This window comes from Dermacentor andersoni, chromosome 8 (assembly GCF_023375885.2).
Source record: "Dermacentor andersoni chromosome 8, qqDerAnde1_hic_scaffold, whole genome shotgun sequence".
Lineage (NCBI taxonomy): Eukaryota > Metazoa > Arthropoda > Arachnida > Ixodida > Ixodidae > Dermacentor > Dermacentor andersoni.
In genome coordinates this window covers 115,980,961-115,999,991 of record NC_092821.1, presented here as the reverse complement: position 1 = coordinate 115,999,991, position 19,031 = coordinate 115,980,961, and the positions used below count along the sequence as shown (strand labels likewise).

Sequence of the window (19,031 nt, the reverse complement as noted above, 5' to 3'; positions counted from 1 at the left end):
CGATACTGAAACTTCTTCTCCCACTTACATAAGGACAGTGCTCACATTTTTTTTTCAGGTTGTACTGCCCGATCTTTGTCATAAAACACCTCTGGAGTGAAAAAGCGATTTGGCTTTAATAACGTTCCTTGGCTTTCCTCGCGACGAAGAGCTGTTTGATGAGATACCTTCAGTGGAATGCATTTCGTGCAGACCAAGACGACATTCTATCCTTTCTTGACAGATTTGTCGCTCTGAAATTTTCACCTGGCTGTCGTTGCGTGGCCACTGAATGGTGTAATTGAAACGGAGTGAATACTTTCGTGGAAATCCGGTGCTCGGTGGTCCGCATACCTTGAGTACAGGCGCACCCGACTCAAGGAGAACGAACATTCTTTACACCTACATGCTATATTATAGAAGTCTCACTGGGCGCGTTCTGAGGCACAGTTGTTCTTATAATCGGCGACGATTCGTTCTTATTTTGAAAAATAACTACCTTATATATTGCCACCACAACTTGTGGTCGTTGGGTTACTTCGAATCAGGCATCCGCGCACCACTGTGAATCCCACGCAGGCCGCGCTACTACGGTTTTCGTCGCCAGCGCGAAAGCGCTGCTCTGCGGTAGCTGGTCACATAAACATGTGGCTCCCCCCTCATTGGGTGTAGATAACCTCCGATCTACGACGTCTTGCGGGTTACAATTAGCAATATCTTACTTTACGACACATAATTAAAGAATTAACGTTACATGGAATCCCGTGACGCATATTTCTTTCTTGCATAGGAGTGCGGTAAACTTTTTTTGGTTGCGAATGCGAGCGGGGGCGATAAGCCTTCGTAGCTTTTCCCGTCCGAATCAGAGTATGGGAGAATACAGAAACAGGGTACATTCTTTGAGCAATTCTTCTTACGACTATGTTAAAGCCGAGGGCGTGCTAGCCGAGTTAGCCCCTGCTTTTCCGTGGCAGATCCGCGCTCCAGGAGATAAGAATAGAGGATAAAGTGTTTTAAAGAAATACACGGACATTTTAGCGCAGTACAGAGTAGGAAGGAGAACCTACCCTCTCCTACACTCTGATGTACCCAGAGAAGACGGAGTCACGCTTGGACAATTACGGACAGACTTTTTCGCACGGTACATTATTTTACGTTATATCTACAACCAACTACGACTCCAACTGCAAGGACTGTGAAGTGCCCAACACCTTCTACTATGTGATACGGGAAGGCGAGAAAAACATCACACACACCCGATTTCCCTACCAACCGCGGAGCATGTGGGTGGACCAGCTGGCCCGCTCAAGCCCCGAGGACCAATCCCGTCGGTTAAACAGGGCCGGACTGGCGGCGAGGGGCTATGCCGTCCAGTGGAGTGAGGAAGCCGCCCACTTGGGGACCAGCGAATCTTCCGTCTGCTCACATTCAATAAAATTCATTTCTCCTCCTTCTCATCGGATATGTTTCCAGCCTCCATTGCGAGCCGAACCCCGAAACAGTGCAGTCTAAAAACGAAGGCCGACCCTGACGCAGCAAAAAGAATTGAAGCAGTTCGACGCTCAGCAGATATACTCCTGACGCGAGGCGTGACGTGACAGATCGCCGTACGTGCAATGGCTCCCAATACGCGGAAGAAGATCGTCCTTCGTCTACTTCAACTGGAGTTTGAATCGCCTGCCAACATTTTTTTTGGGGGGGGCTCTCGGTTCGGGGGTTTAAGAATGTCTCTAGAATCGCGTAGAAGTCTTTAAAGTAACCGTAACAAGAATGAGAGTTTAAGCATGTGCGTGATCGTATCCACCTTTCTTTTGTCACTCGTTTCCAGAAAATCCGGGATATGTTCTGGCCGAAAGCAAAGATTGTGTACAAGGTCGAGCTCAACAACAAGGAGAACTTGGATTATTTCATAGACATGTGCAGGTAAGTTTCCAGCGCTGCCTGCTAAGCGTTCTTTCTGAACATTGAGAAGAGAGAAAGGGAGAGAAAGACAGAGACGACGTCTCGACCACAGCCGTTTCTACGCCGCCACTTCAGTAAAAGAAACGCATCTGGCCAGTTTGCCTGGACAATTAGACTCAAGAATAGCGTGTATATCGTGCCTTTCTGGCAGAAAAAAAAAAAAGAACGCCAGAAGTAGCAGCATGCTGCAACCTCCTTTAGAAGGCAGCAGCTAATTATCTCCTGTTTGACTACCTTTTCAGGGAGTTATTCTCGATTCACGATAGAGGAAAGTCTCGTTCTCCCCAGCGGCTCGGGGCAATGCAGTTATACTGCCTTCAAGAGCTCCGTCGCAAATCCCTGTTATTCACCGGAAGTTTCAGAGCGCAATATAGCGCTGGACAGCAGGAAGGATTTCTAATTTGTTCATTGACCGAGGGGATAAAGGAAATAGAAACGCGGCGCCTTTGTCCAGCTAGGAGGCGGCCTTCACTGCTGACATACGCACTCTCTTCCTTGGAGTACCCTTCCGTATAAAGCTATGCGTTTGCTTTAAGTGTAAACCGACCAGCCCTAGAAAATATTAAGGTAATGCATTTCTGCGTCTTCTGTGTGGCCTGGGTGGAGCTCTATACTCTAATTCTTACCATAATATCACGGAAAATGGACCAGCTATCAGCGATCCTTTGGCAGATGCCATCAGAGAACATTCGTGGTTTATTTCGTACAACCGACGGAAATGGGGTGGGGAGGCAAGTCTTGACCATGCGCCCAAGTTTCCCTAAGAACGTCGCATTTATTCTTTCTGGTTCATCCTAAAATTACAATAATAATAGTTAATTATTTACTGTCGTATTATTTCTTCCTTTAAGCTAGGTATTTTTTCTTCTAATTTTTTACTATGTCATGTTCTGTGCGTCTGCACGTGATGCCAAATAAGCAACAAAGAAAGAAAATCGGCACAAACACATAAGAATGCTTACGTGTGGGAATGCGAAAGCATTATAGTCGCTTTGGCAGGGTCTGTTATGAAGGTTTGCTGGTCATAGCAAATCCCGACCAATGAAATCCGAAGAGCAAGTAACACCCGGAAGGCAGCCCGCTCATTGTATACATTCATGACGTGCCGCCACCTCCTACCCATTGGGCAGCGCCGTCACGTGTCCAGTGACGCACGCACTAGGCCACGCCTTTAGTCAGCCAGAACCTCGAGGCCGCCGTGAAGTCGGGGAAGCGTGCTGTCCTCGCGCCCCGAAGGCCCGGGCTCGATTTCCACATAGACGGAAATGTGCCATATTTTTCTTTTGAAAGACATTAATTTAGTTAGTTTACAGAAACCTCGCCTAGAAATTTGATTCCAATCTGAGCACTTCTGACGTGTTTTTTACTCTTTGCACCGTCGACCGCTTTCGGCTCCATCGCTCGCTCACGCCGGCGAAGAAGACGCCGGGCATTCGCCTAATGGGGCATACGGTGCTTTCGCATTAAAAAAGAACGAGTACTCTTTATAGATTTCGCGCGGCGAGAAAAACAGGTCGTGTAACTTTACAACTGCCTCGTTACTACAGCGGCACCTCGCTGCACCTCTGACGGAAAGCCTTCGCACAGAGTCGACGACGCTCTTGTGGAAAAGAGCGAAAGATGCGCGAAAACCCAGCCCCCCAAGAGAGACACTGGCGTTGCGAGGGTCCAGACAATCGCAGGAAATGTTTCACCGATGGCCTCAAACTGGGTTCGATTGACGCTGGATTGCGCGTGCGCCGGAAGACCTTGTGGGCCAGAACGAATTTCTTTTTTTTTTCTACTGTGTCGGATTCTGGAACGGAGACGTGTTGGCATAAGTTTATGAAATTAAACGTTTAAATTCGGGCATTTTGGTTTATGTTTTCGTGGCGGTATGTGTAGAGGCCTGCATAGCATGGCCTGCATCCAGTCATCAAGCGTCCGATAACGGGATTTTCAACATGGGAGCACGGCCGTGTGTTAAAGCTTTGACTCCGTGGCAACTCCGTTAAGGCCTAGCAACTAATGCGCGTAATGCCTCAGCGAAGGCCCCGGGAGTCGCTATTGCTTCAGAAGCCGGCGTTCTTAAGCAAGGCTTGCATGGCAGTTACCCATGTATAACGTGCAAGCCCTTAAGCACTGGTCCAGATGTTTGTGTGACCACGGTTGGTTCGGAGTGGTTGGATTGCGCGATCCGCTCTAATTGCTTCGTCATTCGGTGAAATGAAGAAAACAGCGTGGCTGGCATTTTTCACCCGCTCAGCTTCTCTATTTCAATTCAATTCAATTCAATTCACTTTATTTTCAACACCACAATGTTGAGGGCCGCGAACGAAAAGCCTGTTATGGCTTGAGAAGGTCCGCAGCCCCTTTTAACAAGCAGTGACAGAGCATAGGGTTAGGTATTACATATTAAGCTAGAATTACCTAAGTCCCAATAACACGAGTGTCAGGCATAATGCATATGTATAATATATACATACATACGTGTGTAAAATGAATTCAAGTGAAACAGAATGTATATGCAGTACATATAGCACTCACGTACAATTAAAACCGAAAGAATCAACGCTAATTACTAATGCACATTATACATATATGAAATCAACAAATGTGTCACACAAAACATACTGCAATGCACACTTCGGCAAATACACTGTTACAAAAACAATTTCTTCCATTTTTGCGGAAACAAAGGAAAGACAAGGAAAAAAAAGCACAATAATGAAACTTATACAGTGTTGATTTTATTTAGACAAGATATCGCGTCCTCTCCGCAGGAATACGCAGGTACCCGACTTAATCGTTGTGACGGCGCACGACTACTTGCCGGGGCCTGACGTGGAAAAGCAAGTGCTGCTACCCCCGAACATCTACAACCGGCCGGTCGATTACTGGTACCAGGCGAACTACGGACACACTATGGTAAGCGGTACGCACCTTGCGCGGACATTTTGCAGTAATCAGCTTTTGCATTGTTTTTTTTTGTATACACCTTTTAAGGAATGAAAAATAACCATGTTTCGGCGCATTCCGCCGCTCCGGGTAGTACTGGGAGCACTAGAATATGTGTTGTCGTAAACAGGCTGTCTGGCACGTCAAACTCGTCCCCAGGCTCCTTTCTCCGAGGCCCAAGCTGCTGAGCCGCTGCTGCTGTAACACCGACAAGAAGGCCGCCATTTTCTATTCCCAACAGAACGGTGCTTGCCGCCGGTTATTCCGCGTTATTGCCGAGTTCGTTTCCGCTTAATTGAGCATAATGTGTGCGTAAACGTCGTTTTGACGTGGCGGTGTTTTTTTGGTTTCCTGACGTCACTCGACAGACGGGCAAAAATGGGCGCGGCCTCAGAAATCTCGGCCAGTCACCTAGGGGTACAGAGGTGGATTTCGAATTATAATAAAAAAAATATGTTTGGAATAGGTTTACGTTGTAACGACTCAGGACAGTAACTACTTGGCATGAATGCTGTTGGCTCGCTCATTTGCCTTCTTGCGAAGAAACTGGGTGCGTACGCTTGTCTCAGCGGAACACGCTATAACATGACTTACACCCTTAAAAGTCGATATAGGGGTGTAATCGTGTCTATAGCTCACACCATTACACCTTTTTCGACGTGGGGGGCGAGTGATGGAAAGCAGATTTACTCTTAGTCAACAAAGGTGTAATGCTGTGATTTGTAGACAGAGTTACACCCTTATTCCTATTTAAGGACGTAAAGTTTAGAGTGCACACATTAAACACGAGACTAAATCTATGCATTTTTTTTTTCATTGTGAGCTAGCAAAACGCTGACGATTTCCCGACGGAGTCGTCCCGTGTAACTTCGATGTGCGACGCGGGCAACGCCGCTGGCGGCGTTCCTAATCGCGCCAGCATTACGAGACGCCTGGTTTCTGCCATGCGCGCTGTTCTTGCTGAGCAGAGGTGGTTCCCTGCGCTGTGTAACGTCGTGTCTCCTCGGCACATCTTGTTAGAACAGCGTTTGAGGAGCTAAACGAGCAACGCAAATTGTTGTTACCTCGTTCACCGATTGGCATTGGGAAGGAACAGGCAACACTTTTTGCGCCAGCATAGACTGCGTAGCGGAATGTTGTGCTTTGAAATGAATGTGAAGATTCCGTATGCACGTTCCAGGCAGTGACACTCATTAAACAGACCCGGAAGCAGCATGATCAAAAAGACACGCGAGCGAATTGACGGCTGCTTCTAAGAAGTTGGGTACAAAACACATCATTTTATAGTGTTCTCCGCTCGTGTGAGAAAAGAAAAAGTTAACTAAGGACTCCTTGAATAACACTGCGATTGAAAGCATTTCCTATAGCGCGTTCGCGTCTATCATATACCCGGTGCTGCTGCCATTTGAGCTCACGCTGAAAGCTCTCAACTCCTGTCGCGCGTTTACGAAACTGCGGTGTAGCGAAATGCGGATTGTGCGCGCCTTGAATTCGGTGTAAGCATAATTCTTTTTCTACATTTCATCCTTTTCCTGTTTTTCTTTTCTTTGTAGCGTAATTTGGCGTATGGCACACAATATGTTTCACAGAAGCGTGAGAAAACATTCCAGACACTGAGCACAACTCACTACCGCGCCTTAGACGCGTTCTATCATTCGTGGTGGTGCCACAGCACGGCCGCGCCCGCTCCGATTTTCATTAAACCAGAGTCGCAGAAACGAAACGGGTGAATTGCAGTGGAGCCGTTAATTAAACTATTGTCTGTGGCGCCATATACTTCTTTCTACGCCAAGGAGGTTTATTTGAAACATCTTTGTAGCAGCGTTGCTCAACATTCTTCAATCGAATACATGTCTTCTAGCATGGCCATGGACCTCTAGTGTCGGCGTAAAAACGTGAACCCAGCATAGCGTTACAGTTGTGACCTGTGCGCCGGATGACATTTTGATAAGTTAGGCATTGTTTAGAGTGACAATATAGACGCTTCTACGCATGTCTTGTAGTTGTAGAGCATTTAGGTAAATTAAATTACGGGGCATTCGATGCCAAAACCACTTTTCTGATTATGAGGAACGCCGTAGTGGGGGACTCCGGAAATGTCGACCACCAGGGGTGCTTTAATGTGCACCTAAATCAAAGTACACGGGTGTTTTCGCATTTCTCCCCGATCGAAACGCGGCCGCCGCGGCAGGGATACGATCCCGCGACTTCGTGCTTAGCAGCCCTACACCATAGCCACTAAGCAACCACTGCGGCTGAGCGTCTAGTTAATCCTTTCCAGAAAGGTACTGTGTCTCCGGCCTGCCTAATCATTCTTTAGGACAACGTCGCCCCATGTTTTTACCCTTATGTATCGATGCCTTGAGTCACAACGTTCTGCAACTTAACTGTCACTGACCCCAAGATAACGTCGACGATGGCAGGAGCTCTATTTCGGCGTTATCTATGCATTACACTGGACAAAATGCCATTTCTCTAACGAGTGCTGGAAGCGCGTGTTGGACATTCTCTTACAACTTGAAAGACGCAAGCCAGTACTCGTTAATCTAGCCTTTCTTCTTCTCGCGATTTCTTTTTTTCTGCGCGCAGGCTGAAGCCATGGCGGAAGCCCTAATTGTGATCAACTCCGGCGTGGGTAGACCGATTACCTTGGTGCTCTCGATGGCGGGGACAAAGGCAAAGATGCAATATCCGGACATCCGAAACCCAAAAGCCGGCCGCTACGCCATCTACCAACCGGCCGTTAACGTGCCCGGCTCTTGGTTTGATCACTTCACGAACCCAAAAGCGGTGAGTTGAAAAGCACAGTCCACGCGCGACGTCATTCGCGGCTTTCGTGTATTCGTGCACCTCTCATGCACGCCGTAATTCAGCGTTGCTTAAGTCATTTGCGCAGAAAGGAATAAAAAGAAATATTTGTTTGTTTGTTTGCAGAAACAGAATATTTGTCAAGATAACGGAATATAAATTACGCGGACTGCACAAATAAAGTGGACGCTCATCAAGGCTTGCGTTTGAGCTAGTCGGCAAGCATAACTGGAATATTTCAGCGATAGCTCCGACAAAGTAGACACGCTAGCAATACCTGTGAGGTACGGTGCCGGCGTCGGCAACGCTGTTCGACGATGGCGGCACACGTTATTGCGGACATGTTTTAGCAGACGGCACGGCAGAGCATTACGACTACCACGGCACGACCAGGAGGTGGCGGGGCGATGGAATGACCACGACGGACATGACGACACCGCAACGACGGCGTGCATCATGACCAACAGGGCATGACGACGACGGAATGTGGACAGTGTGGTGGCGACCACGTGATAGGAGCTGCTCACCAAGCGCGTTATTCTCCGCTCCCTTAGTCCACGAAGGCAAGCTACTCCCACCATCACTCGCTACCCAAGGACTGCGGGAGTCGGTAGTTACGGAGCTGTGATGAGCCGGCGAGACGAAACGGCGCACCTCAACGTGACACTCGCTGTAGCACTCGGGCAACGAACGCACCCCGCAACCGACAACCATTGTCGCGAAGTGGCATTCTCTTTGAAACGGAGCGGCGAGAAGTAGTCGCCCAGCCTGCTTGATCGAAGCAGGCTTTACTATCCACTGTCTTCATCCAGCCTTTTCCCCATCTGCTCTCGGTCTTTCGTATTTAAAGCCTCTATCATCATTGTACATATATCTACGCTCGCAAATGACTCCTGTTCTGATAATCTCTTCCCTGTTATTTTTTAGAGCGCAGCTTTTAGGCGCCCGTTCCTGCGGCGAGCCTCCGCATCCTAGCTCGTAACGGAGCGAACGAGCACAGCGAAGGATGAGAGCGAACGCGTAATGCAGCGGGAGAATTAAGAATGGGATAGTGAACACAGCGAGAGCCGGAAGCGCAGAAGGATGGTGCGGCGGATCCATGAGGCGGAGAGCGTAGGAGGAGGGTATGGCGAAAGCGTGAGAAGCCAAGCCACACAGGACCGACTTTGCGGCGACGATTGCAACGAGATGGAGCCAGAGTAGCGCATGGGGGCTGTATGGAAACAAAGCGCTGCATGAACGGATGTCTTTCTGCGGCGGCTATTGTGAATCACGCCACTCGTCACGATTAGCGAGGCAGTCGCGCTACACTTCGCTCCTTTTGCGACGTGCCGCATGAGACAGCTTGGGCGCTATAACGTAAAAGTATTCCAAACCTTTCTATTCCAATTCTGCAATCAGCCCTCCGCGATGGGTCGAAAACTTTTTGGGCCACCCTCACTTCACCTGTCTGTCACGCGACGTCACGAAAACCGCGATAGCTCCCCAATTGATGTGACGCGCACACACTGATTGTGCTTGATTTGGTCGAACAAAAGAAAAACGGTTATTTCGGATTCGTCACCATTTCGCCATTAGCCCTCGGGTATTGGCCAAATGTTTTCGGGCGTCACCCACTGCACCTGCCGGTCACGCGAAGCCACAAAACCGCAAAAACTCATCGCATCAAAGTGACGTGTACGCGTTAAAGATGCATTAGTATGCCGAACAAAATGAAATTTTCTTCTGAATAGCCACAGGCTGCCCCTTTCCGAAAGGAATAAAAGATGGCAGCCGCCAATCGCTCAGGCACTGGCTACTCGCACCTGCCGGACAGCATGGGTTTATTAGCGTGCAATAAAACCTTAAGCGTGGCCGTGTAACGTTCTCGAGCGCTTTCGGCACGTTTACGACCCCGTTCTGCCAGCTATTCTTTGCTGAGGATTCGTTTTAGCGTCATTCTTAAGCTTCCGTTGCATGCCGCCGCGATTTTCGACCAGCCACCGCAAGCTAAGGGAAACCGGACCAATCGCAGACGCCGGCACCATTCCCTTCATCCGGTGATAGATTTTCAGTGCAGTAGCTCGGCCCCATCAAATTTCTCTCCACTTGAGTGTGCTCCTCGCCTCTCGTCAGCCAATTACATAAGATAAGCCGCTCAGCGTAGGCAATGGTATTCGTTTTAGAAGCAAACAAAAGTGACCTGCTATGAACGAGGAAAGCGTTTTGTTGGTCTGTTCAGACAACTATTCAGGTGACTGCCCGATGCTTGCTTCGGCGGTTACGCAAATTTGACGTCAAGAGATTGGAACAAAAACACATTGGAATAGTTTTACGTTGTAGGGCCCCTTGTGCGCGCCATCCAATATATCGCGAAATGAAAACACCTCTACAGCGGCGCTAAAATTACGCGTTAGGGAGTATTGTAATCGTCGGCGAATTTTTTTCACCAATGATCTTAACATCTCTTATCTCGACAGCTGACAAGATTATCTTTTCATTTTTTTTTCTTAATCACAACGCTTCTGGAAGGTGGACATTCCTACGGCTCTCGCTCGGTGAATAATACGGCGTGACGTATCGTTTTCGGGCTCTTTTTTCTTTGGAGCACACACATGCCTGATCCTGTGGCACATATCGCACCCCCATGCTTCTCCTCAGGTAGCCAGATCGGGCCTTAGATAGCAAAAAACTGGCTTTGGGTTATCATACACATTTTCGCGCCTGATGTCTTTCTTGATGTCTTTTTTTTTTTCAACCTACACGGTCTCTTTCGCTTCCACCCTTTGTATGAAATTTAACGTCTCTGTTACTCTAGCGTTCTTTTTACGGCTCCTGGCTGTCTATTAGATTTTGAATTATGCTGTACTTGATTGTCAGCTTTCTGGACCGGTCTCTCAAATCCGCGTCCACGCTATTGGGAAACAAGTATTTGTATCCTTTATTTATCATTTTTCCTTCCATCTTTTTCAGTCCTTCTTCACAACTAATTTTGCTGATCCCTTCTGACTTCAAGAGAAGCCGAACATATGTAACCTTGAACTGCCTCACCCCAAAATCTAGTCGGCCCATTGACCTATGTTTAATCTTCAACCCTGATAAGAGTTCTGATTGAAAGCACAGAACTGCATTTTTTTAACGTTAAAGCAGACACCAATTCGCTTTTCCAATGTCCACGCATCACATGTAGTACTTGCAGCCTCAAAGTCTTTGCTTCATTGTTGCTGCGTTCTGACATCTCCTTATCATACTGCCTTGGTGGATCTGATCCACCGTATGCATACCTGAGGTATGCCACAGGTATGTCTGTAAGGAGATCAGTTCTAAGTTTCCCGGAATTAAAAAAAAAATATCCTGTGACATATAGGATATTTCTTATCCCCGAGCTGGATTATCCGAAGAGGCAGGAATTTCTAGAACGGGAAATGGAAGCACATAGTCAACTAATGAAGAGAAAATCAGTAGTTATCACCTTAAATAATTAATTTACGTCACGTATTGGAATTTACAAATTATAGCTTGGGAGCTTGCTTTCAAGTGTAAGCTTGCACTTCAAATGTGTTTCTTGGATGACACCAGTTTCTAGATAATATTTGCCAAAAAGTCCGATGAAATCTATTGGCGCTCCAGTTACTCTTGTGCTTCAACGCATAAAAGTGCGTTTTATTAAATTAGTAATCCGAGCAACAGTACGATTCTAGGGCGAGTTTGATGGCGCACATCTCCAAAGCGGTGTCATTCTGGAAATTAATTACAAGTGGATGCACCTTACAAGATCACCGGCTACAATCCTCAAACTTCAATATGTGCCGTAAAGTTTTTAGTAAAGAAGTCAATTAGTATTTCTTTAATTTAGTTAAATACGTGTTTCGATTTCTCGTACAAGTAATGTGCGCCGCCACGGATAATTCGGCTCAACGAGTAGAATTAAGATATCTGCGCAACAGGTTATTACAGCGAAGCTGTTAAGGGCTAGTTCCCGCAGGATCGTGTCCTCCGTGTGTAGACACAAAACTCCCCATACGTGAGCCGATCCCGAAGATAGTGCAATGCCGAGCCGACCCGCGGCGGAGGTGCAGTTAGTATTAAGGGCCCTGCACAACACAGTTTCGCTGGTCATCCTTCTTCACAGAGTGGAAGGCCAATGAGTTTTTTTTTTTATATTCCGGAAAGCTAAAAAATGATCACGCATTGCTCGACTACGGGTATGACTCGCAGTTAAACTCGATACCAAGTCTTTCGTCGTCTTTTTGTTGAATATCATTGCCCATTTGCATAATGCCGCCAATCCTATGCGCGCACTGGGTTCTCGCTGCTATCTATGGAAAGATTGACATGTCGAAGGGCGCAGTGCGTGCGCTGAACCTTTGATGGACGGGAGGATCCCGGCATTGTTCCATGTGCCTTCTATTCGGTCTTAAAGAAACTGCTATTCACGCACGCCGACAATCAAGGAAATGAAGACAGAGTAGGAAGAACCAAAGAGAAGCGCATGGAAGAGGACCGCGAATAACCGCGGGAGCCCCACGCCCGCGGCCCGAGAGTACCAGGACCAGCGCAAGCTGGTGAACCAGGCCAGGGAAGCAGCAAATGCCAATGGCTACCTGGATAGAGGGTGGCCGCCCGTCTTATGCGAGAAAAGAAGCACTCTCCCTCTACCGATTCAGATTGTTGAACGTTTGTTCCCTCACTCGCACACCCCTAATATATTGGACTGACATGTGGGAACTACTTAACGATCCACAGTTCTTGTGGCCGAGGTCACAAACTGCTCGTAATGTGAACGTTTCTTCCCTTTCTCGTGGTACATAAACTTTTGACGCCGACTGCGCGCATGCAGCGCTAGCATGCTTTGTGCAGAATTACAGCTGCTCAATATACAGGTTAGCAATTATGAAGTCGTAAATTTGACGAGTTTTATGGTAGCCGTATTGATGACAAAAGCCGCCCAATCGTTATCCCTTCGATAACTTCTCGAGGCTTAACGTTGCTGCGAGTAGGTTTGCAGCAGCGAGGATGAAAGTTCTACTAGAGGGTAAGCTTTCATGTTACTGAATGGTAAACTAGTAAACGTGCAGAAACGTGCTACGAACAGGGCAGGTGGAAAGATAGAAGTATAACGTACTTTTTTACTTCTGACGTCTTCGCAGCTCGCTTTTGAAAATTACAGTAAATTGCAAACACCTCCAAGCTCACACCGTGTCAACTTCGAGGATCATTTCTTTTTCTCGTAAGGTACTTTACTCATAGGAAAAAAACATTTAGCAAACTGCAGATCAGACACATTTACCACACTGTAGGTCAAAAACCGAAGCCAACTTGTTGTTATGTATACATTTAGACTAGACATTTTTAAACTCTGTGCTTTTCTTGGGCTTCGTAAATCATTAAAAAAATTTAAAAACGAAGAGCAAATGTTTATGTTAGTCTTATTTCACGGGTTAGCTGTAACCAAGACATGCACGATTCTAGGCAGGGGAACAGAATTAAATTTATATTTACCAGTTACTTGAAAAAACTTTTTAAACTTTTTGGTTTTGCAGATGTGCTCTGCAGAAGGATACGAGGCATACAGAGCAAACTTGCAGTACCAAGAGAATGCCCTGACGTGGCTGACGTTCAACAAGTCTCAAAACGTGGAGATGTCGATGGCCTTTGACACATCCGAGACGTTGCGCTACAAGGTATGCATTCCGTTTGGGGCAACTCGAACAACGGATGTACGCGTAGCACGGCACTTGAAAGAAGGCAGTTAAACAAACGGACAAAAAAAGCAAGCAAACAAACAAACAAACAAACAAACAAACAAACAAACAAATAAACAAGAAAAGCAAACAAATAAACAAACACGAAAAAGGTAACACGCAAGGAAGCAAACATTTAAAGAAACGAACGAAGAACAAATAGACAAGCAAGCAAGCAGGCAAGCGAGCAGGCAAAGGAACACACAAAAGGGAATAAATGTAAACATCCGACAATTCAGTTGATGTCATAAGCGCTTCGTCCGTCGAATCGCCGACGCGACGCGATATTGTGATATCTTCCAGTAGGCTTTCTTTAGTCAAGTCAGAAGCAACGACGGCTCAATTGACGATGCAACGATACGCGCGCTTTTACAGTGCGCGCTAGCACTGACCTACAATGCGGAGGCTTAGAGAACAACGAAAAAGGTTGAGAATAAATCAAGGAACGCGCACCGAGCGATGCTACGAAATGTAGTGGGCGTATCGCTAAAGATACACAAAAAACAAACACTACAACAGTTGCAGTCAGCCTTATAAGTTTAGTTCTGAAACTTTATTTTTTTTTTTATTTCGTGGAAGGCAAGTCGATTATGAGAAGAAAACCAGGAAGGGTAAAGTTTCATTTCTCCATTTTCGCGCCAAATTCCAGGTGACGTTACTTCTGCGCGACGTGTAGAATTTCGAAGTATCTGCTCGTTTAGGCTTCTTATGGCTTGGTAAATGTCCTGGAAACTTGTTAAGTTCAATGTCTAGCTCTTGGAAAATGATGCAGTCGAGCTTTAAAGATGAAAACTTAAGTGCAAGTTACACCTCGAGCAGGCGCCGTAGAAATTCACGACGTCTGCCTTCGCAGACAGAATGGCTTTTCTTGTATTTCGGAAGGGTCGTTTAGTGTGTAGATAAAATACTTTCCCACTTTAGGGTCTTTTTAGGACATTAAGAGAGACCGGCGTGGATACAGAGCTTAGTAGCATGACTCATGTCGTTGTTGAGATTAAGTCCAGGAAGTTCGACAGGTCATGTAATTGGTGTAGTAATGTAAGAGGTGGTTTTTTATCAGAATCTGTGCCAATGAATGGAAAATGAAGTCAAGGATGGTAAAGGACACGGTGAGGTGATAATCAGTAGAAAATTTGTAGGAATGGGACAGAAGCTGCTGACCCTAGAGAGGGATATAAATGGAGATGATTGAGGGAAGCTCGAAGCCTTCGTTCTGCAGGGGACAGAAACGTAGGCTAATCGGAATGATAATGATGACAATGCTACTCCCTTTTCTGGGCAAGCCATTCGCATGTTGTAGCACAAGCATATGTGGTAGATAAAAAAAAATAACGATACCGATTGCTGCTTCTTGCAGTGCATCCCAGCAGAGGTCTGCAGCAGTCACGTGAATCTTAGACTCGTTTTATGGTCTACAATGGTGACCCAGAAGTCACGACGCCTTAGAAGGGGATTGAGATAACGTCAGTAGTCGAAACTTGAATGCGAAAGCGGCCTAAAACGGTTAATTCTCGTTGTGCCTATCAGACGTTCGAGTGAACAGGATCTCTGCTTACTTTTAGAACAGACCTTTCCCGGTTCGCCTCCAAATAGGGTAGGTGGGCTAACTTTAATGTTTTTAAAAACAATTATGGGTTTTACGTGCCAAAACCGCTTTCTGATTATGAGGCACGCCGTAGTGGAGGGCTCCGAAAATTTCCCCCACCTGGGGTTCCTTAACGTGCACCTAAATATAAGTACACGGGTGTTTTCGCATTTCGTCCCCATCGAAATGCGGCCGCCGTGGCTGGGATTCGATCCCGCGACCTCGTTCTCAGCAGCCCAACACCATAATGACTGAGCAACCACAGCGGGTCTTTAGTGCTTTTTGGTGCTTTTATAGGAACTCTCGAGGTTTCGTAACGTAGATACTTCTTAAAGGTGCTTAGGAGTAATCGTAAGATGTGTTTGCCCATCAAGGGCGTTATAACGTAAAGCTATTCCAAAGTTTTCTATTCCAATTCTGCAATCAGCCCTCCACAATTGCTTAAAAAAATTTCCAGCCACAACCACTTCGCCTTTCTTCATGCAATGTCATAAAAAGAGTGGTAGAGCGATATCTCACCAACTGACATGACGTGTACGCTCTGTTTATGCATGAATAGGCCGGACAAAAAACAAAGGATTACTTCTGATGCGACGCCTTTTCGCCATTACCACTCTGCTATTGGTGAAAAGTTCTTGGGCTGCGCCCACTTCGCCTCTCCGTCACGCGACGTCACAAGACCGCGAAAACTCACCGCGTTAAAATGACGTGTAGATGCATTAATATGCTGAACAAAACTGAATTTTTCTCTGAATAGCCGGAGACTGTCCCTTTCCGAAAAGAAAAGAAGATGGCTGCATGCCGATCGCTCAGACACTCGCGACTCGCGTGTCCCGGAGATCATGAATTTATTTGCATATAATAAAGATTTTTGCATGGCAGTATAACGTACTTTAGCCCTTTCTGTGCGTATACGACATCGTTCTGTCAACTCTTCATTGTAACTGCTGAGGATCCATTTTGGCGGTATCCATAAGTTTTCTATGCACGCCGCCGCAATTTTCAACCAGCCACCGCAATCTAGCAAGGGAAGCGAACCAATCGCAGACGCCGGCACCACCCTCCACGTCCGGTTATCGATTTTCACAGCCCTGGCCCGGCCCCATCGATTCACTTTCCACTTGAACGTGCTCCTCCCCTCATGTCAGCCAAGCAGACAAGAAAAAGCGCTGAATGTAGCCAGTGCTATTTGTTTTGACAGAAAACAAAACTCACCTCCTACAAGCAAGGAGGGCGTTTGATTGGGCTGTTCAGACAACGCTGCGGGTCACCGCCCGATGCTTGCGTTGGCGGTTACGTGAATTTGACGTCAGGAGATTGGAATAAAAACACATTGGAATAGCGTTACGTGACAGGGCTACAGTTCGCGGTTCTCAGTGAACCGATGTGCATAACAATCACATTGTAGCAGAACTGCATACGCATACAAAAAAAAAAAAAGAAAAAGGAAGAAAAGCAAGAATCCTTCTGATTCCCGTACATTGTTTATTGCAGGCTTTGTTCTCTTCTGTACCGTCAGGCGGCGCGAATGCGCTGTCTCTTCGTCTTCAATGACTGTTATCAAGTTCCCCTTGTCAGGCGGTATTGTAAACTAAGAGCAAAAGCGCTCCTCACCAACTTCTCCTCACCACACCGGTTCTGTCCTCCATCTTGGTGCTTGGGGCATCCAGTGTCGGTGCCTCCTGTTCCTTCAGCTCGTGCGAATTGCTCTGTACAGACCCGGTATACCCCACCGACTCTGAGCTGTGGTTACCGTGATGTCTTCGGATGGGCAGATGTGCACCATGTATGCACGAACGGAAAAACAAATACGCCTCACTTACTAGCTGATTACTCTTCTCTTTGGCGAAAGAAAAAAAAAAGGCAAAGACAATGTGCAATGGTTTGCTTCAGAGCAATACTTTTTTTGCAAGCTTAAGGACGCTGGTTTGTCCAATGTCTAACACCCTCATTCCTAAGGCATAAGACCGAATCTTCCGTGGCACTAAATCAGTGTCTTACTTTGGCAACTTTGTGTGACACGTCGAAGTGATGACACGCAGACAGGCATCAGGACAACTGTGCGAAAGAGCTTATAGACGAAACGAAGCCCGTAGGGAACAAACTTTCGTAACTATAGCTTTTAAAAAACTCTCGTCTCAGATGCTCCCATGCCCCCGGGTTGTCACATTAATTTCACAGTGTTCAACTACGGCTTCTGTCATCGCAGTTGTAGTTCGAGCTCGCTGTCGTGACAGGTAAAAACATTCGCACGGCCTTAATTTCAGGGCGGCAGCGACGAGACAAACCAACGCTCACAGACGTGAAAAACTCAACAAAAGCGCCCAAACCTATTTTCACACTGCGACATGACCGCGTCCTTTGTGTTTATTTTTATTGTGTGGCGCCCTCTCCTTGCGTTTCAGATTTGCAACGTTTTCGTGAATCACACCTACGATGTCCTAACCCAGTTGATCGATTTCGGCGTCAGCGAGTTGGCATGGGACAGGGAGTCGTGTGACTTGCCCAACTGGAAGAGCCCGCCGTACGAGCGGGTCAGAATGGTGCGCGCCGTTTCCAAGTTTCTGACCGATGAATACTGGGACCCGACAGACCTCTATTTCTGCATGAAGGTGAAGCTGTAGACTTGGGGCCTCTGGTGCAACGACGATGCCGCCCTTGCAGGAGTGGTTGCATTGGCTTTACACAGGCGGAACTTGAATTTCGAATTGAAAAAAAAAAGTGCACGAAAATGGTTTGTAAATGTACTGTCTCAGCATTTGAAAAAAAAAGAGAACTTGCCTGGCATGGTTCGTTGAATTCCTGACAAATATATATACGATAGATATGCGCGTCTTCCGTCGACAAAAAAAAAAATAGTAATAGTACAGAGGGAGTGTCTAGGTGATGTACCGTAAAGTCAGCCAAATTTTAGTAGGCACTATGCGGCTTTTTGTTCAGTGTTTTTGACCATTGTATAAGTTGTTGCAATTGAAACAACTCGCTCGATAGCCGAATAAACAACACAACAACAATAATAACAAAAACTTCGAATAGCGTTTCACTTTGTCAACGTGGGTGACGCGCAAGCGCATGGTTGCTATAGCGCGCACGACGCTATCGGCCCTCGGCGCGCCTAGACGCATACACTGTCCGCATCACAGATCGTATTCAATAAAGCGCTCGCGCGTCCACGCCACACGCAGCAGCCGCCGGAGTAGAACGTCCCGTTGTAAACATTTGCTTACTGTTTAAACACCTATCATGGTGTCAGTGCGCACAGGCAAACAGCCAGGGTCCGCAATCGACAACTGCGGACGCTCGCTGTCAAAACGCTGCCATGAGGAATCGCGGCAGCAGCAGCGAGCGAAGTTACCTCCCTATCGCTTCAACGCAAACTCAACGGTGAGAACGCAGCGCATGCCCTATCGACCCACCTAAACTCTGCCCCCTCAAAGCAGATCGCTTTCAAGTTAAATCGCGCGCTGTCGCGCGCGGCCGATGTACAATTCCCGCGCTCTATCCCCTCCCCGGCGCCATAGTGAAATGCGCGCGGCGGAATGCGGCGCGCTTCCTTCCCATGCGTACGCGACATTGAGTCGCCATCGTCGGCGCACTGTCGCGCGATTTCACCCGCGCACGCAGAGTACGGCGTCCAAGGGCGACGTTAGCACGAGACGAACCCAGCACGTATGCATCGCAAAGAAAATTGGTTGCAACTCCCACAAGAGGTCAACCCAGCGCGCATCCGCCTGCCTTCCTTCTCCGCGATGCTTGGCCTCGTTTCTCCATCTCCGCTTCGTTCAAGGCTACCTACACATTCCTCTAAGTGGCGGTACTTTGCCGCGATCTGAGCGTTCTCGTTCGTACTATCCCCGGCTCGCGATTTTCTTCGCCTCCAGGTGCCTTCCTCGTTCGCTTGCTTGGCTGCCTCAGACAAATACCTCCGATTTCAATAGCTGGCCGGCTACGTTTGCGCGTAATAATAATAATAATAATAATAATAATAATAATGTCTATTGAATCATATGCCAGGTACCAGACACTAGGGACAAGCA

The 19,031-nt window shown here is 47.2% G+C and overlaps 1 protein-coding gene across 1 annotated transcript; it reads left to right on the top strand.

The window, feature by feature from the left end:
• The first annotated feature begins 1,808 nt into the window (after nt 1-1,808).
• LOC126529445 (uncharacterized) lies at nt 1,809-18,090 on the top strand. The gene is made up of 5 exons (XM_050177042.3): nt 1,809-1,902; nt 4,704-4,848; nt 7,468-7,668; nt 13,209-13,349; nt 17,400-18,090. The coding sequence occupies exons 1-5, from the start codon at nt 1,820-1,822 to the stop codon at nt 17,616-17,618; spliced, it is 789 nt and encodes a 262-aa protein (XP_050032999.2). The 5' UTR covers nt 1,809-1,819; the 3' UTR covers nt 17,619-18,090.
• The last annotated feature ends 941 nt before the right edge of the window (nt 18,091-19,031 follow it).